This window comes from Chionomys nivalis, chromosome 4 (genome assembly GCF_950005125.1).
Source record: "Chionomys nivalis chromosome 4, mChiNiv1.1, whole genome shotgun sequence".
Lineage (NCBI taxonomy): Eukaryota > Metazoa > Chordata > Mammalia > Rodentia > Cricetidae > Chionomys > Chionomys nivalis.
Window position 1 is genome coordinate 115427552 of NC_080089.1, and position 18678 is coordinate 115446229.

The 18678-nt window shown below is 49.6% G+C and overlaps 2 protein-coding genes across 6 annotated transcripts in view; both read left to right on the forward strand.

Annotated features, from left to right (window-relative positions):
- The window catches only part of Acvr2b (activin A receptor type 2B), a 37363-nt gene extending 25744 nt beyond the window's left edge, over nt 1-11619 (forward strand). For both annotated transcript variants that reach the window (XM_057767184.1, XM_057767185.1), the window contains exons 8-11: nt 867-981; nt 1970-2108; nt 2192-2322; nt 2828-11619. In XM_057767184.1, the coding sequence (XP_057623167.1) occupies nt 867-981; nt 1970-2108; nt 2192-2322; nt 2828-3022 (580 nt within the window). In that variant the 3' untranslated portion in view covers nt 3023-11619. The remainder of the gene's footprint in view (nt 1-866; nt 982-1969; nt 2109-2191; nt 2323-2827) is intronic.
- Nucleotides 11620-14953: 3334 nt separating this feature from the next.
- Nucleotides 14954-18678, forward strand: part of Exog (exo/endonuclease G) — a 30025-nt gene continuing 26300 nt past the window's right edge. For 2 of the 4 annotated variants that reach the window (XM_057768323.1, XM_057768325.1), the window contains exon 1: nt 17135-17303. In XM_057768323.1, the coding sequence (XP_057624306.1) occupies nt 17162-17303 (142 nt within the window). In that variant the 5' untranslated portion in view covers nt 17135-17161. Of the gene's footprint in view, nt 14972-17134; nt 17304-17411; nt 17447-18678 lie in introns of those variants that run through there. The other 2 variants (XM_057768327.1, XM_057768326.1) reach the window with 2 other exon arrangements.

The window sequence follows — 18678 nt, forward strand, 5'->3', positions numbered from 1 at the left end:
CAGGTCAACCAAGGCCACACAATGAGACCCTTCTCACTCCCTCCACCCCCAAAAGAAGACTCTGGCAGTAGCTGTTCCAAACACTCAAAAAATGTCACCTCCCTGAACCCTGTTCCAGTCGGGTGAGGTGAAGCTGTCTCTGTCAGTCCCACCGTAGAGGTGGTGGAGCAATAGCACAGAGACTGCAGCTTAGTGGAGGCTCCAGAGCGACTTCAGTCTGGCCCTGTGACTGAGGGAGGGATGAGCCTCCCCGTTGACTGTTGGCTTCAAAGCTGAAGGCTCCCGGTGGTGTCGACAGCAGTGAGAGAAGGCTGTGTGTGCGGCAAAGGCTGGCGCTTGCTTGCATAGCTCGGCCTAGCAGCAGCGCCTAGTACATGTAGGGCTGGCCTGAAGTGTCTGTGTGGTCCTCAGTTTAATCCTCACAGCCAGGCTGAAAGAGAAGTTGGGGAGACTGGGGGCTTGAGGACCCCGAGTTGGGGCAGAGCTGAGGCCACACACTCCCTGCTCTGCCCCGCTGTGCAGCTGTGGCAAGCAGCTTTTAGACTCTTGTTCCTTTCCAAACATTGAGAACTTCTCGGAAGACTCGTGTGCCATGTCCTCTGAGAATCTTTGGGCTGACTTTTAGGATCTGCCCAGCCACCACAGCCTGTTCTGCAGGCTCCTGCAGAAGCCTTCTGGAGGGGGCGGTGCAGGACTCCCAAGCAGCTTTACCTCCTTCCCCCGGAGAGTTGGGGATGGTTTAAGATGGGAGTTGCAAACCCACGCTCTAGCACTGTGAGAGCCATAGTGGGAGGAGGGTCCTGATCCCTTAAGCTCATGGCGGGCTGGGTGTTGATGAGCTTCAGCTAGACTCTGGGCCTCCACAGGGACTTCAAAAGCAAGAATGTCCTGCTGAAGAGTGACCTCACTGCTGTGCTGGCAGACTTTGGCCTGGCTGTTCGGTTTGAGCCGGGGAAGCCTCCAGGGGACACCCATGGGCAGGTAAGGAGTCTGGACAGCCGGAGTTAGGAGCCGGCACAGGACTGTTGCTCCTGCGCTCAGCCAGAGTGACTGTGGAGTTGCCTGGGAACTCAGAGAACTGGGGTTCTTGTCTCACCAGCGGGGAAACCAAGGCTTGGAAGTTGGCGAAGCTTCCTCCGACCAGGCAGCTGAGCAATCCAGGATCCCCATTTGGGCTTCGGCCACTCCTCCTGTATTTCAGTCTTTTTCTGTTGTAATTATTTATTTTTCAAAAATACATGTCGTGTGTGTGCGCCTGTGTATGTGTATATGTGTGTGTATATGTGTGTGCATGCACGTGTGTGTGCGTGCGTGCATGTGTGTGTGCGTTTGTGTGTGCGTATGTGCATGTTTTATTTAGGGGTCAGTTTTGGGGAAGTCTGAGGTACTCACTGGGTGTCTTGCTTGATCACCTGCCCTCTTGTATACGAAGGCTGGTCTTTCCCTTGAACCGGCATCTCACGCATCAGTCTAGCCAGCTTGCTCTGGGGACCTCACCCTGTTTTCCAGGCGCTGGTGTTGCAGGCAAGCTGCTTTATGCGGGTCCTAGATATCCAAACTCATTTCATACTTGAGTGACAAGTACCATAGGAGCTAAGCCATCTCTCCATCTCCTTGTTTGTTAGAGGGTCTCTGTGTTGTTCAGGTGGGGCTGGAACTTGGCTCTCTTGCCTCACCTTCTGAGTGCCTGGCTTTGCTTCAAGTAGTGATCTCGGTAGAGCACAAAGCCTTGGAGTAGCTTGTCGGGATGTACTGGGACCCATGTAGCTAGCTCGTCAGTACTGACTCCAGTTTGTGATGTTTCTATAGTTATCATCAGCTATGATCTTAACTCTGATGGAGTAGGGCTTTGTGCTTTGACTTTCTGTCTTAATCGGTCTGGTGTACACAGGCTGCAGTTCTCCCAGCTAAGTATGTATTTGAGTGTAGCTGGTCTCTGGAGACCTTGCCCTCCTTTGTCTTCCTGTAGGTTGGCACGAGACGGTACATGGCCCCTGAGGTACTGGAGGGAGCCATCAACTTCCAGAGAGACGCCTTCCTGCGCATCGACATGTACGCTATGGGGCTGGTGCTGTGGGAGCTGGTTTCTCGTTGCAAGGCTGCAGACGGTGAGTGGGTGGCAACCCTGTTGTCCTGGCCTGGGTACTGGGAGCTGGACGTCAGGTGATCTTACCAGCCTCTCACTTCTCAGGGCCTGTCGATGAGTACATGCTGCCCTTTGAGGAGGAGATTGGCCAGCACCCTTCACTGGAGGAACTGCAGGAGGTGGTTGTCCACAAGAAGATGAGGCCCACCATTAAGGATCACTGGCTGAAGCATCCGGTGAGGGAGCGGGGTTCAGGAGACTGGGGGCGAGGGTGTGCGAAGGGACCTGCCTTGTATGACAGGAGCCTGGGAACAAGGAAAGGATGTCATGTTACCTGGACCCTAGGGATGTATCTCTGAGGTTGTGGGGAATAAGATAGACCCTGACCTCCTTCTTGTCCCCACTGTGGTTCAACTGCTAAATGTTGGGCCTTTGTGTTTGGATTTGTGTACAATTTGATTTGAGTTTAGTGCTCCAAAGCTGCAGCCGCAGCTGCTCCGGGAGAACAGGAGTTCCTCTTCTTCCTGTGTTGAAGTTTAGCACACAGTTCCGTGGGTCTCTAAGGGAGGCCTGGACTCAGTGGGATGACTGACGGGAGGGCAGGACTATGGAGGCCTGCAGTTTGTAGCCTTCTAATTGACCTGCAATGGCTGTGACTGGGCCATTGGCTCTGCCTGATCCCGACACATCGTCATTTGCTGCCCTAACAAGGATTCTTCCCTCCCTCCCTCTGCTCTGCAGGGCCTGGCCCAGCTCTGTGTGACCATTGAGGAGTGCTGGGACCACGATGCCGAGGCTCGCCTTTCTGCGGGCTGCGTGGAGGAGCGGGTGTCCCTCATCAGGAGGTCGGTCAACGGCACTACCTCGGACTGTCTAGTCTCTCTGGTGACCTCCGTCACCAATGTGGACCTGCCCCCTAAAGAGTCCAGCATCTAAGCCTAGGATACGAGCGTCTCTCCAGACTCAGTGGATCTGAAGACAAAAGGAAAAAAGTTGTGTTTTGTTTTGGAAATCCCATATAACCAACAAACACATAAAATGCAGCTGCTATTTTACCTTGACTTTTATTATTATTATAATTATTATTAATAATATTATTTTTGGATTGGATCAGTTTTTACCAGCATATTGTTCTACTGTATCGCAAACAGCGGACACGTCAGCAGGCGTTGAGGTGCTGAGCTGTGAATGCAGAACCAGCGCCGTGCTGAAGAGCCTCAGCCACCTCCTGTCCTTCGGGAGCTGTTCCCCCAGCGTTCTCTTTGTCGTCTCAGCATCTGTAACACAAAGAAACCCATCTCCTGTCCTAGGAACCTCAATGCTGCAATCTCTACTAGAGGAACCTTTGAAGACTGTTACATGAACATACCCTTGCTCAGAAGAGGGTCCCCCTACCCCTTTATTTTGTGTTTCTCCCTTTTCAGGCAGTGAGCTTAAGAAATGGCAGATGTGTGTCATGGATCTGATGGGTGTCATCCTGACCCAGCAGAGGGAAACAGAGATGAGGAGGATGGTTTAGACCGAAGTTGGAAGGGAGGATGTTTCTGGGGCGGGTTGGGAGCAGAGCTACACTGGACTTGGGCATATTTGGAGCAACACCCTTGGCTATGGAGGCTGTTTTCTCAGGTAACAAGGGATCGAGGGCAAGGACCTTCTGGGGGCCGAGCAGTAATAATGGCAAGCACAGGCAGGGTCTGGGGAAAGTCCAGGAGCGGGGCCAGGCTGCTCTGCCTGCCCGTTTTCTTCATACTAACTTGGGCTTGCCCAGAGGAGGAAATACTACCTTGCTGGCATCTTAAGAATAGGTGGGGGCATTACAGCTTAGTGGACATTCTTCGTTAGACATGATGGATGCTGTGGATCTCTTTATGGAGGAGACACCAAACTGCAGTTTCCTGTCGGCGGTTTGGGGAGATGCCTGTGGTGCCCACTGCATGGGGTGAGTGGCCCAGAGGATCCCTGGGTGGGGGCCTTGCTGGCCTGCAGCTCTGGCTTGGCCCCATGCAGCGGCATTATTTGCTCCTGTCTGAGGCTCCTGGACACGGCTTTCTCTGGACCCTTTAAAGCAGTGCATGGTGCATATTCTAAAACTGTTTTCTCTTACGCCATAACCTTGCTCCAGGCGGTGAATGTTCCTAATGCTGCTGTTTCGACATTGGAATTTTTTTTTTTTTTATTTATGAAACATGCTAAATTTTTTTTTCAGACAGAACACACACACATCCACATATATACACATCCTTTGCTGTGTGGCTTCCGAGGTTTAAATTTTAAAATGTAAAGGAAGTAACTTCACGACCACAGACCACCTCAAACCAGAAATACCTCAGAATTTTCTACTTGTGTACGTTTTATTAATTATATATTTTGTTAGTTGTGTTGTCTTGTAAGAAGTATATTTTAATGTGAGTTGGGTTTTATGACAAGGAAGTTTAAAAGAAATAATAGAGAAAAAGAAAAAAAGCTTGTGTCTTCTAGCCAGCACTACCATTTTGTTTGCTAGGAGCTTCTTGTAAATAGCAGTCGTCAGCTGTAGGTCGCTGTCTGAGCTGGCTGGGCATGCGTCGCGCTGGGTTAGACCAGATTTAAACAGCACTTCTCTGTCTTGAGGGTAGGCCACTTCCTCCTGGGTTGCTTAGAGGACCAGGTGTTGTTCCTTAATTCCCCTGGGTAGTATTCAGGATGACACCCCTACTTTAACTCGGCAGAACCACAGCCCTCAGGCCCAGGTGAGGTAGTACCAGAGGGTTAATTCCTTCAGCTCAGTCTGGGCGCAGCTCAGAGGTGGGCAGCTGCTCCCTCAGCCTGTGGTGTGTGGTGCCCGGGGCAGCCTGGGCTTGTTCTTTTCCGTGGGTGTTTGTGTACAGGGTGCTGAGGAAGGCCAGTTGACTTCCCTCTCAGACCTTGGTCTTTGTTTCTGTGGATCACCGCGGGCTGGCCAGGTAGTTGGGGGGACATGGACTTTGTTTGTGTAAGCTCTGTGTGTCCCCTCCTCCCCCGCCTGACTTTGTGCTTCGGGATTTCCTTCTCTCAGAAAACCTTTTTCCTAGCGAAACAGGTCTTACAGCAGTTGCTTTTCCTTCCCACCTCTTTCTTTAAGAAGCTTTAAATATTTATTGAAAAGTGCCATATCTGCTTTCTTTAGCTTTCTCCTCAGGCAGTGGAGAGCTCTACTTTTGACCCTTAACAAACCACTAAGAAATGTAGATTCTTCGCTGCGGGAGTGACCCAGTCACCAGTCACACACTGTGCCAAACACTAAACCTAGATTCCCCGTGTGCTTTTGTGACCCTGGGTGTTTTTCTCTTGTGTGCTGGCTTGGTTTTGTCATAAGCATCTCTGCCTGGCTGAGCTCTGGTGTAGAACATCCCAGTCAGGGCAGGCCTGATAGCGTTTCTGGGGATGGCTTCCCACTTTGCTGACCCTGTGTCCAGCCACAACAGTGTCCTTGTCAGGCCTTTGCACCAGAATGGAGTGTCACGAGGGGGTACCTGTTTGGTGTGGCCTGGAGAAGGGAGAGTCGGGGTGGTGGTGTCTGTGAATAGGGGCTGGAGACCGCCTTGAGCCTTCGGGTAACACACCCAGTTGCTCATGGGAACTAGGTGCTCTTCCAGGGTGGCCCTTGTTTCTCTCTCTCTCTCTCTCTCTCTCTCTCTCTCTCTCTCTCTCTCTCTCTCTCTCTCTTTCTCTCTCTCTCTCTTCTTTTTGTGTCCAGTGGGGTCATGGGGCCTCTGCCTTCCACTCTCTCACAGATTTTATGTCACTTTTCCTTCTAGTCCCCTGTCCCTAAGCTTCTGGAAGCCTGAGGAAGTCCCCGTGTGTTCAGAGGGATGAGATCAGTCAGGAGAGAAGCAGCTGGAGAGTTCTTTTCCCTTTACTGCATGTTGTGGTCCAGATAGGCTCCCGTGACCGTGGGCTTTGGCAGAGAATGTTCTGGTTGAAAATCCCTGTGATAACAGGCAGTCATCCGTTGCCAGAGACTTCTGTGGCTGTGTCAGAGAAGGACAAATCAAATGAAGATAGGGCTGCCGTGTCATGGGGCTCTGCAGAAGACCCTCATGGACGGCGAGGAAGACCATAGATAGCCATTAGCGTCTGGGCTAACATGGGCTAGCCTGGTGCCCCCAACACCAGGTGCACGGGGACGTGCTGGCCCTTCTGCTCAGACCTCCACAGCAAAGGGCAGACCTGCTTCTCATCACGAGGCTACCAGGCTTGCTGGGTGCAGCTGGGTCAGCCTTCCTGACAAGGCTTGGTGCTTCTAGCATAGTGTATGTTCCTTCCATGCTCTGTCCTCCCTGCCTGCCTGCCTGTACAACACCCGTGACCCTCTCTATCTTGCTACTCTGTCCTAGGCCTTGGGCTTTATGAAGGAATTTTCTTGGTGGCCAGCCTACATCTATTTAATGTTTGCCATGCGTTTTGGCTCAGAAAGCCTGGCATGTGGTGGTTTCTAAGCTTAGCCGCTTAGGCAAAGAAGTGACTGTTCACCCAGAGCTAGAGGACTGGCTTGTTCTCTCTCTCACTCACACACAGAGTTTCACTTTTGTAGTGTGTGAAGTTTAGTGTATACTGCTGGGTAGGAGGATGTCTTGTTTTTCCTAAAGAATTAATACAGCAAAAGCTCACTGTACTATAGTTGAATCCCTGCCACTGTTCTTAAGAACTTGGCTAGTAGATGCGTCCTGGATCAGAGGAAAGTTCCATTCAGCTCGAGCTTCACCATCGCCTATTTCATCCTTTTGGACTTGGTGGTGCGTCTGGAAAGGTGATTCTGGAGCAGTAGGCGACACCTACTGCTGTGTGCCGTCCAACCATCCTTCTGCTAACTGGGGAAACGGCCAGAAAGGGTGACGGCAAGGGGTCCCTTTCCTCTCAGCTTGGGTGACGTGATCTCCCCTTCATCACTGGCTGTTTGTAAAGGCTAAATTGAGACGAATTCAGCAGCTGGCTTGTTTGGCCTGGTGTTGAGCTTAAATCCCAGCTAACATTGTTTTAGATAAGTATGCTGAGTAGTTCAGCCGATGAGTCTTTTACAGTCTAGACGCCAAACTTTCCATGCACCCAGGATTTAATGCGTAGTTCTTTATGTGTGCTTCGGGATAGCTCTGTAGCCAGCAATCCTACTGGGAATGTACCCCAGACCTCTGGGAGGTTTAGGGAAGTGTTTTGGGATAATGATTTAGTTTTATAGAACATTAAATTAAGTTTAAAACACTTCCTTGGGAATCAATTAGTTGATTCCAACACATTTTAAAAAAATTAGTTTAATCAATAAATCAGCCCAAGTTCTTTGGCGGGCTCTTGGGATATTGCTATTTGGACTTCTTTGCGATTGCTGTAAGTTACTGCTGGGCTGACAATTTGAACTGAGTCAGGAACGCCTACATCTTTTTTTTCTAAACCAAGTTTAGCATTTTCATGCTGGCGTCTTCCAGGCGTGAAGGAAGGAAGACTTTGCCCTTGCGGTACTATGCCTGCCTCCTTAGTGCCCAGGCCAGTGAGTGCCACTTCCCCATCCACGGAAGCACCTGGCAACGTTTCCGTAAAGAATTAAAACGCCAGCGTGGGGCAGTGGGCTCTGCACAGCCTCTTGTTCTCCAGGCCTCTGTCCGTGGACTGTCTAGGCTGAGTTAGCGTAAGCTGCCGCATGGGTGCGCGTGGCTGCTGTCGGAACAGCGAGATCTGGACACCTGCAGATGAGACGTACTACATTCGTTTGTAGACTGCATGTTTGAGTTTACAGTTAGGAGGCGCGTGACCCGATTAGTTTTTTGGTGAGAGGGGCAAGCAAAGGTGGGTTTTATGTGAGTGAACAAACACTGCCTCGAGTTCTGGAGCGCCCACCCTTCCCTGACTCCTGACCACTCTGCATCAGTGTTGTAGATAGTGTTGTAAATAAGAGTAGTTCTATTAAGAGACAGCACTTGAAGCTTTCCTTACAAAGTCCGTACCTCCACCCATCTATTTAGTTCTGTCATGTGACGGTCGCCTCCACGCAGTGTGGAGATTGTTTTGTACTACAGATTATTTTTATAAACTAGTGAGTTGGAGTGAGATCGCTTCTGTAATCCAAGCCGATGAGCTTTACTTTCAGGATCGTGCGCACACTGGAGTACGAGGGCTGGAGCTTAGCGCTTGCATGGGTTCCTGGATACCCTGGCAGCCCGGAGTCGATTTACGGGTCCCCGTTGCACAAGCTCCACTCACAGGGCAGTGAGGTCTCGGTCCTGCTTCCTGCCTGTGGAGGGGACAGTGGCCGGGCGAAGGGAGGAGCTTGTAGTGGGTTTAATTTATGCTGAACAAAGGGGTTCTGAGGTTGAAACTTTGCTCCTTTCATAGAAGGTACCTGACTGGGTTTGGAAGCAGTAGCACAAAGCCCCGAAGGACGCATCTAGAGAAAGATTTGAGCCACAGAAAACATTCAAATGGGATTTGGTGGCCTGAGTTCCACTAACCAGAACCATCTAGGACCATACTGAGCAGTTCTTTGGAAACGGTGGGGCTCATGGATATAATGCAGGAATTAAGTGAAGGGTTCCCAGGCGCGGTTTGTCCCTTTTGATCAGGGCTGCTTTCTGCTCTGTTGTGAAGCAGGAACCAACAGAGGAAGCTCAGTACCCCAATCTCAGAGCGGGGTGTCTTTCAGATGCCTGCAGAGGGTTTCTGGCAAGGCCTAGGTGACCTTCATCTCAACTTTTGATTTTGGGGGAGAGTGGGTGGGACTTTGCATAGGGATGGGGAGGTGGATCATTCAGCTAAATCATGTCCCATGGTCAGTTCTGAGGTTCAACCGAAGACCTCCTCCCTATACCCTGCCTGCTGGCTACAGCCTGCTGCTTAGAGAACTGCACTGGATGGGTGCTCCTGCTAAGAGAGCCTTAGTGTGTTGTTTCAATCCAGCCGTGGTCTCTTCATCCTGATTTAGAATGTTGTTTTACATGTTATCTATCCCCTTTCTGCTGGGGACACTTAGTCCCAGCTCTAGCTGCATTCTGGAAGCCAGCTCCCCCGCTTCTGTTCCCCATAAAAGAAGACTTTTGTGCTCTCCAGCCGCCTGTCTCGGAATGTAATTCTGTTGTGCCTTGGTTTGTCACCCACCCTCAAAAGCAACTGCAGTGAGCTTTCTCTACTTGTCTCTTCTAGCCCCCACCCCTTCCCTGCCTCCCTTTCCAGCCCTGATTTCTGGATGCACTTGTGTGATCCGGGTACTTTAAGAACCGGTTACCTCAGACCTCATATTGAACGGTGTCTCCACCTGGGCTCTCTTGATAACTGCCGACTCTTACCACACGTGCAGGAGGCCCACTGAGTGTGGGCACTGACTCGTTTTAAAGCAAAACTCTTCCCAAATGGACCCAGGGGCTCCTGGCAAGCCTGTCCTGGCACTGCGGGGGAGGGGAACTGGTTGGGCATGTCATCCGAATGGTGCTTCCTGTGTCCTGTGCACTGTGCCGTGTTCAGTATTCTCACGTGTCTGAATAGGCAAAGCCACCTAACCAGCTGGTCTCGCACGCAAATGAGCTCCAAAGACCAGCTCTTTGTAATGCCCGCATTTCCAGTTGCCAGAGCTCAGACCTAGAACATTCCGTCAAACAGCAGGGTAGAAGCCCCACCCCCACCCCCGTCCACTGCCACAGTGCGTTCTGGGAGATGTCTGTAGTGTATGTTGCTGTGGAATTAGGCCTTGTGGGATATGGCTGCTTGTCATTTTGATGTATTTTAAATAAATATATATATATATATTTTTAAAGAGCCTTTTTTTACCAGTTCAGAAAGCTTAATTAACCAGCTGTCATCACCTGAATTTTTGTCTCTGGGGCACAGACGGCAGGGTGAGATTAGAAGTGGTAACTCAGCCATGAGTTGCCTGCCCTGGGCTGCCCTGCTGTCCCGCTGACCATGGGACACTAGGATCAGCGTGCACCTGGTGGGTTTCAACTCAGCTCTCCGGGTGTCTGGTGTCTGCCCCGCTTAGCGGACTGCTGACCTCAGTCCTTGCAAGTGCTTTAGCCCTAGTGGGGTTTTCCCAGAGCACTGCCATGAGCGAAGTGTATGAGTTTAGCCAAATAATTTCTCCATAAGGGAAAAGCGTGACAGAGACCAGACTAGGAAACACGAGTTGTCAGAGGCCGCCTGGGAGCCAGCAGTTGTCACGTGGGCAGAGACCTCGTTGGAGATGCTAGGCCCACCAACAAGAGCGCAATTATTAAAATGCCAGCGGCTTGCTTTCCCTCACTTTTCTTTTCCGGAATTCTATAAAAATGCAAAGACAGTTGGGTGGTACTTGAGAACTGAAGGCGAGGGTTACTGCAGATTAGCAACAGACTTGGAGATTTCAGTGCCATGTGACACAAATCCACACGATGCCATTTTCAACTGTACGAGAGAATCTGCTTATGAACGCGACACGGTCCCAACGGTGACGTTAGAGGCCACATTTTCACCCGCTGCTCTTTTTCCACGCCTGCCCTTGTTGTGTTGTGCAGTACTGCAAACTCACCTTGCGTCGAGTTTGATGTCCATTCCCGTGGAGAAGAGCATTTGGCATGTGACAGACAGTGAGTTGGAAATACAGCAGAGCATTGAATTTTGCAGGGACAGTTTTGGAACCAACAGAAAATGTCACTTTTTATTTACCATCTTATATATCAGTTTTACCAGCTACTTCTAAATTTGTACATTATTTGGAAGAAAAAAAAACTTAAGACTTGTCTAACTTAGTGGAGAATGTGTGTGCTGCCCTTAGGATGGGTAGCTAAGTCTCACTGAGCTGTGTTGTCTAACCTGTATATATGAATTGTAATTAAAAGTTTGGATTCATCTGTTTCTCACAGTTTAAAATGACGAGTCATTGCAAAGTCTGGAAGTGTAACTAGTCTATGATTTCAGGCTGTGTAGACGTGAGGAAGTTCTCTCAAGTGCTGAAACTAAAAACTTCTAGTTTGGGGCTCCAGTTCGATTGAGTACTGTTTGTTTGCCAGAATCTGTGAGGTGTAAATGTAGCGGGACACTTTCCACCCTTGTAGCTATAAAACAAACATTTTGTAGATCAGAAAATAGCTTGTACTACTGAATTAACAAAAGTTATACTAAAGTATCATGTCTTTAAAAAAAATATATATGTATATATATACATATATATATACACACACATACAGAGTTAAGCTTGTTGCTCTTACCCTGTCTGGATTTGAAAAGTGTGCTAATTTATATATATATATCTATATATATTACACACACACACACACACACACACACACGCACACACAATGGCCTGAAGCAGACATCCATGTAACTACAGTTGCGAAATGCAAGCATTTTGGAAAGAACATTGTATCATAGTTCATTCATTTGCAGTGGATCTTTGCTCCTTTTTCCTGTGGTAATTTTAGAAACGAGTGTCAAGTTTGAAATTAGATCTGCTAAGTTGGGGTTTTGCTGCTTGAATTCTGCACTGGGTCCTCAAACAAACCGATGTGAATGTAGTTTTTCCCCCTGTGTGAAGGAGCAGCCACACCCCCCAACAGAATAGGAGGAAAAATCTAGAACTATTTCAAGTTTTATCTTTTTGTATATGAAAATAAATAATAATAAATAAGTAACCTTGTCTGTCTTTTTTATTTTCTTTTTTAAAAAAATTGTATCTCTGTATATGTGTATCTGTATGCTGTGTATGGATGCCTAGGGAGGCCAAAACCTGGAGCTGGAGTTACTCAGGTAGTTGTGAGCTGACATGTGGGTGCTGGGAACTGAATTTAGATCCTCAGGAAGAGCAGCAAGTGCTTTTAACCACTGAGTCATCTCTCCAGCACCTCCACCCTTTTTCCAAGACAGGGTTTCTCTGTGTAGCCTTGGCTCCCCTGAAACTAACGCACTTTGTAGATCAGGCTGTCCTTATACTCCTGTCCACCTGCCTCTCCTGAGTGCTAGGATTAAAGGCGTGTTCCACTACCCCCTGGGTATTTTTCATTTTTAAACTCTGTGTGTGTGTGTGGTGCGGGGCAGTTTTTGCATCTGAGTGCAATTCTTAGGAAGCAAGGTGTCACATTTTCTGGAACTGGAGCTCCAGGTGGCTGTAGTTGCCCAACATGGGTGCTGGGATTGGCCCTTGGGGTCTCTGCAGGAGCAGTGAGTGCTCTTACCACTGACCCATTGCTGTCAGCAACCTCGTCGCTGTCTGTCTTAATTTCATGGCAGGAATTTGACATGCTTTGTGTGGGAATTAGAAGTTAATCAATAGCATCCCCTGTTCTCAGGGCTGGTTCTAGGCTGTGGGCTCCTATTTGATAGTCATGCAGCTGCTGATGGCTGTCGTGGGGCTGGAGCTAAGCACCATTCTCCGTGTCTGCCTTCTAGACTGCTGAGGTGCTTCAGCAGATCCAAGATACTGCATAAGCTGGACGACCTGAGAGAACTAGCTCAGCAAAGATGTCCTCCGTCCTCCACATGCATGCCATGGCATGGGCATACACAGACACACTAGTAATCATACATGAAACTTTTTTTTTTTTTCGAGACAGGGTTTTGCTATAGTTTTAGAGCCTGTCCTGGAAGACCAGGCTGGCCTCGAACTCACACAGATCCGCCTTTCTCTGCCTCCCGAGTACTGGGATTAAAGGCATGCGCCACCACTGCCCAGCCATACATGAAACTTTTAAAACTAAAAACCAACCACAGCCCCATAGCTAGTGGCACCACATTCCAGCAGAGTACTTGGCAGATGGAAGCAAAATGGCCAGGACTTCGGGGTCATCCCCTAAATGGACTATTCTGTGAGTAAGGGTGAGTTCCTGAAAGACAGGAGGATGTTTTCTGGAAGTGCCAGGAAGGCCACCTCAAGCCTTCCTCTGCTTTGCAGCCCATGCTGAGCAAAATTCTTAGAAGTGGGTCAGAGAAGCCCCGGTTCAGGTGCACGAGACTTGCTCTCCAGACCTGGCTACGTGTGGGCCACTGAGAAAATCAGCACCAAACGAGAGCCCAAGTCCCCAAAGGAGTAGAGTTCTGTTGCCTCACAGAGATCACAGCTGCGGAAACCAGCCTGCTGTTCTCTGCAGACACGGTTTTAAGTGGAGAAGCGTTTTTGAGTTCTGCTTCTGGCCGGGCGGTAGCTGCCTTGTAGGTCACCCTTTCTTAAGTAAGCATCTGTTGGAAGACTCTTCAGCGGCCTTTACAGGCCTGCTGTGCAATCTCTGACCCTTTCTAGTCTCTCAGATAATGTGTCATCAGTGAGTGTAGAAAAGAAAGTTTTAGCCCGGTGGCATACGCCTTTAATCCCAGAATTCTGAGTCAGAGGCAGGTGATTATTTGTGAGTTCGAGGCCAGCCTGGTCTACAGAGTGAGTTCCAGGACAGTCAGGACTACTTAGAGAATCCTGTCTTGAAATAAAACCAACAACTGAATCCTTTTTTCTTTCTTTCTTTCTTTCTTTCTTTCTTTCTTTCTTTCTTTCTTTCTTTCTTTCTTTCTTTCTTTCTTTCTTCTGTTCATCTAGAGAAACCTTTTCTTTTTTTAAAGACTGTGATTCACCATGTAGACCTGGCTAGTCTGGACTTGTTACACAGACCAGGCTGGCCTTGAACTCTAAGAGACGGCCTGCTTCTGCCTCCTGAGTGCTGGGATTAAGGCAGTGTGCCACCAGGTCCAGTAAAACTCACAGTTTTGGCAAAGGAGTTGGAAAATCTTTAAGACTGGCTTTTAAGGCTTACCTGGCTGCTTCCTTATAGCAAAGGAACTTTCATGAAAAGAAATCACACTGTGAATAGTTTGTAAAAATAAATGTGAGAAGTAGAAAAGAACTCAAGAATTACCACCTTATCCCCCACTGATAAATCTCAAGCATCCCAGGGAATACTGGGACTCTCTTGGACAGTTTAAAAACTGGTCCAGTCCTTTTATTTTAGGTGGGCAAGCAGGTCCCCAGGACGCTTCACTGTCCCAAAGTAGTGGTCCTTCCAATTCTTGGGGCCAAGTGGCATGTACGGTGACATTCAAGTAAAAGATCTAGATGACGAAAAACACTCCTATGTGCTTTGTACTTTAAAAAAAAAAGTGGGTGTTTTTCTGGCAACTGTCTGTGCTGTGCACTGTGTGTGTTGTGCACACGATAGCCAGAAGAGGGTGTCAGATTCTCTGGGATGGAGTTCTAGCCTGTTGTGAGCCTCCATGTGGGTTCAGGAAGTGAACCCAGGTCTAGGACTCTTACCTCATCTTTGCACTTCGATGACTGTAACAAGTTCTGATGGCAGCTCCCAAAATAGCCTTCATGGCCACTGATGAGTATTTTTTTGGTTGTATTATCAGGGTTTTCCATTGCACAAGACAGAAGTTTCTAGGCTAAAAGGGGCTGTACTGGAAGGAGACCGGTGAGGTGGCCACTTATCTTGGGAAAAGGCAGGAAGTGGACTTCAAGAGCCTTAAGAGCTGGGGCCATTGAGTCGCAAGGTATCCAGACCTGTACTTAAGCATTTTTTCTATAATTGCTCTGCTTTGGACTAGATACAGTTGTTGTGTGTTTACTGGGCTGGAAACTAGTCTGTAGATGGACGGAGGTTGGTAAATCACAGGCTATACCTGGAGAGAGAACTCGGCCTCTGACTCCATAGAAAGGGCGGCTAAGCCAGCTCAAGCAGTCAGGGTCAGAGACTGATGTGGGAGTGTCATATATCAATCTGTTGATTTCATTGATTAAGTAATAAAGAAACTGCTTGGCCCTCATAGGTTAAAACAAAGGTGGGTGGAGTAAACAGAACAGAATGCTGGGAGGAAGAGGAAGTGAGCTCAGACTCGACAGCTCTGCTCTCTGGAGCAGACGCCATGCTCCCCTCTCCCCGGCAGACGCAATAAATCTCCAACCCAGGATGGACGTGGGCTAGAATCTTCCCGGTAAGCACACCTTGGGGTGCTACACACATGAATAGAAATGGGCCAGGCAGTGTTTAAAAGAATACAATGTGTGTGTTGTTATTTCGGGTATAAAGCTAACCATGCGGGAGCAGGGCAGGATGAAAAGCAGGCCCGCAGCTCCCTCAACAAGAGACCTATGGAATCATACGCGACTTCACCAGAGGTATTCTTCGGGAGAAATTTCTCAGACAGCTTTGTCTGTGCGAGGCTTTGAAGACCATGCTTGAATTTCCTCGGTCACAGAGATGGCCTCCTGCTGAGAGTGATTGCCCTTGAGGTCAGATGAAAGCTCTTGGTTTCCAATTAAGAAATGGGAATTGGCTGGGGATGTGGTCAGTTCATAGAGCACTTGCCTAGCATGCTCTAGTTTGGAGCCCCCAGCACTGATTAAATTGGGCATAGTGGGACACACCTGGAATCTCAGCGTTCTGGAGGTGGAGGCGGAAGGATCAGACATTCAAGTCCATCAGCTACATAGAGTTCAAGACTATCCTGGGATATGTGAGTCCCTGTTTCCAGGGACATTAGGTCCACCTCGGAGGCTGGCGGCCATGCTGTAAGGTCCTCAAGGACCCATTCATCTGAGTGTAATCCTATTGAACAGATGTTCTTCCTTTATCAGTGGGCATTTGCCAATTCGTTTTTTAAAATTTATTTATATTTTATGTCCATTGGTATTTCAACAGCATCTATCCCTGTGTGAGCATGTTGGATCCCCTGGAACAGGAGTTACAGACAGTTGTGAGCTGCTATGTGGGTGCTGGGAATTGAACCTGGGTCCTCTGGAAGAGCAGCCAATACTCTTTTTGTTTTGCTTTTGTTTTTGGAGACAGGGTTTCTCTGTGTTGCTTTGGAGCCTGTCCTGAAACTCGCTCTGTAGACAAGGCTGGTCTCAAACTCACAGAGATCCCCCTGCCTCTGCCTCTCGAGTGCTGGGATTAAAGGTGTGCGCCACCACCGCCCGGCTGCAGCCAATGCTCTTGACCACTGAACCATCCCTCCAGCCCCACCAGTTTCATATTCTAAAACCAAGAATAGTGGTGTCATAAAATAGGCTAACATTTACAGTGTGCTTGAAGGCACACATCTTATGTGTTACCTCCTCAGTCTTAGTCCTATCTAAGATGATGATGGCACAGTGATTTTAACTTCTTTTTTGAAATAGGTCTGGCTGTGTGGCTGAGATCCATTTGGAGCTCACTATGTAGTGTAGGCTGGTCTTGAACTCAGATATTCCATCCTCAGCCTTCCTAGATCTTGGATTATGGATAGCTCGACCAAACCCGATTATAATCTTATCACATTCAATTGTTTCTGTCTGGCTGTGCACATGTAGGAGGGCAAGTGCACAGCTGTGGAGGTCAGAGGACTCTCAGGAGTCAGTTCTTGTCATCAGGTGCACAGCTGTGGAGGTCAGAGGTCGGCTCTCAGGAGTCAGTTCTCCCTGTCATCAGGTGCACAGCTGTGGAGGTCAGAGGACGCTCTCAGGAATAAGTTCTCCCCTTCCATACAAATGGACTCCAGGGGTTGAGTGCTGGTGTCAGTTTCGGTGGCCAGTACTTTTTTACCAGATAAGCAGTTTTGCTGGTTCAGACACAAATTAAAAGAGGAGATATGATGGGGTGTCCCACCGATGGGGTGCCACGCCCGAGTAGTTTGGCAGGGATTTTAACTTCCAGCTCTGGTCTAGAGTCTCGGGTTACAATGGAGTACTGTTTTGCCAAGAAACTCGATAGGAGGTACAAGCACCGTAGCTTAAGAAGTTAAGTGTGTGCATTTTGACTTCGAAGCCAGATGTTGCAAACAGATTCAATGTGGTACAGGTTTCGGAATCACAACGAATTGGATCATGAGAACGCGTTTACTCACTATTAAAGGAGTCTAAAGGTATTTTTCTTCTGAGGACAGTCCATGCACACGCGATTAAACCTGCAAGTCACGACGCTTTCAACTCATCCATCATCCCCCCCCCCCACCTGGCCCGGACCAGGTATGGAGGCAGGCGCGTCTGCCCCAGCTGGTCACCAGGGGGCGCACGAGGCCCCCTGCGGCGAAGACTTCTGGGAGGCGGCTCCAGACCGCGCGTGCGTGCGTCGTTTCCGGGTTTGGGATTGGGCCTTTCAGGCTTCGGACTCCCGGTGTGCGCAGGCGCGGCGCGTCTCTGGAGCGATGGCTGCTAAGAGCTTCGCTTCCCGCCACAGGGACTCGCTGCGGTTTCTGAATGGCTTCTTGGCTGGGGCTGTCGTGGGCGCGGCGGGCGCGGGGCTGACGGCGCTGCAGCTCCTCCGGCGTCGGGACGACGAGCCGCACGGTGAGTCTGCGGGCGGGCGCCATCCCCCGGCCTCTGCGGGCTCCCACGTCACCGCCCTCCGTCCTTAGCGCCAGCTCGACCTGAGACTCTCTTTGTTCTCCACCTTAGGTGCAGCACAGTACCTGGTACAGAGTTGGCCTTCAGTGTCTTAGTTTCTTTTCCTGTAGCTGTAACAAGCAAGCAAATACCCGACGCTTAAGAGAATGGTTCGTTTTTGCTCCCAGTTCGAGGTTGCAGCCCCTATTATGGCGGGGAAGGACCTTAAAGCAGCTGGCCACACCACTTCCACAATCAGGAAGCAGGAACGAATGCCCGCTGCTGCTCAGCCCCCTTTCCTTCTATACAGTGTGGGATTCCCAGCCAGGGAATGACCCCGCCCACACTTAAGCTGGGGGGGTTCCCATGTCACTGAGTGCAACCATGATTCCCGCCCCCCCCCCCATAGGCATACCCAGGCCTGTCTCAGGTGATTTTGTCAAGATTCTATCAAATTGACATTAGCTCTCACAGCATGTATGTCTGAAGAAGTTTCTGTGAAGACTGACTACCCAGTCTTCAGAGTACGTAAGTCCTTACATTCCCCCGGGGTCACCTGCAGGCCCCGCTCGTCCCAGGATGTGCTATGTGCTGAACAACCAGCTTCTTTGATACTTGCCACTGTGCCGGAATGAAAGACCCTACAGACCCCCTCCTCAGAACCCGCAGCTAGCAGGCTCCCGGGGAGAACGTCCTGTTTGCTTGAAAGATTCTCAGGATCAGCAGCTAGCCTGCTCTCGTGAGAGGAAAACAGGATATCTATAAGATAAGAGCAGGATGTCTGCTGCCAAACATCCATGCTGGGAGAGGAAAAACCATTCATGCCCCCCCGCCTCATTCCGATAACCACGCTTCTGCTTCTGTAAAACTTGCTTTTGCTACCCTCTTTCCTATAAAAAGACCTCCTCCCAGTCTGCTCCTCCTTTGCCGCCCGCAGGTACCTGTGTCTACCTAATAAACCTCTTGCAGTTTGCATCCGACCTGTGGTCTCGGCCTGGTCTTTGGGTCCGGGTGTCTCCACCTGAGGGAAGGACCCTACTGGGGGTCTTTCAGGAGGACGTCTCTGGTGGTTGGTGCCTGGGAAGGCATGGGGAGCAAGAGTAACTGGTAACCGGTTTGGTGTTAGGCGAGAGCTCAGTTTTTTTTTTTTTTTTCTCCACTAGGAGAAAGTACTGGGTTCCCAGTCATTCCTTGGATTAAAACATGGGGGAAGGCCGGGCGATGGTGGCGCACGCCTTTAATCCCAGCACTCGGGAGGCCGAGGCAGGCGGATATCTGTGAGTTCGAGACCAGCCTGGTCTACGGAGCTAGTTCTAGGACAGGCTCCAAAGCCACAGAG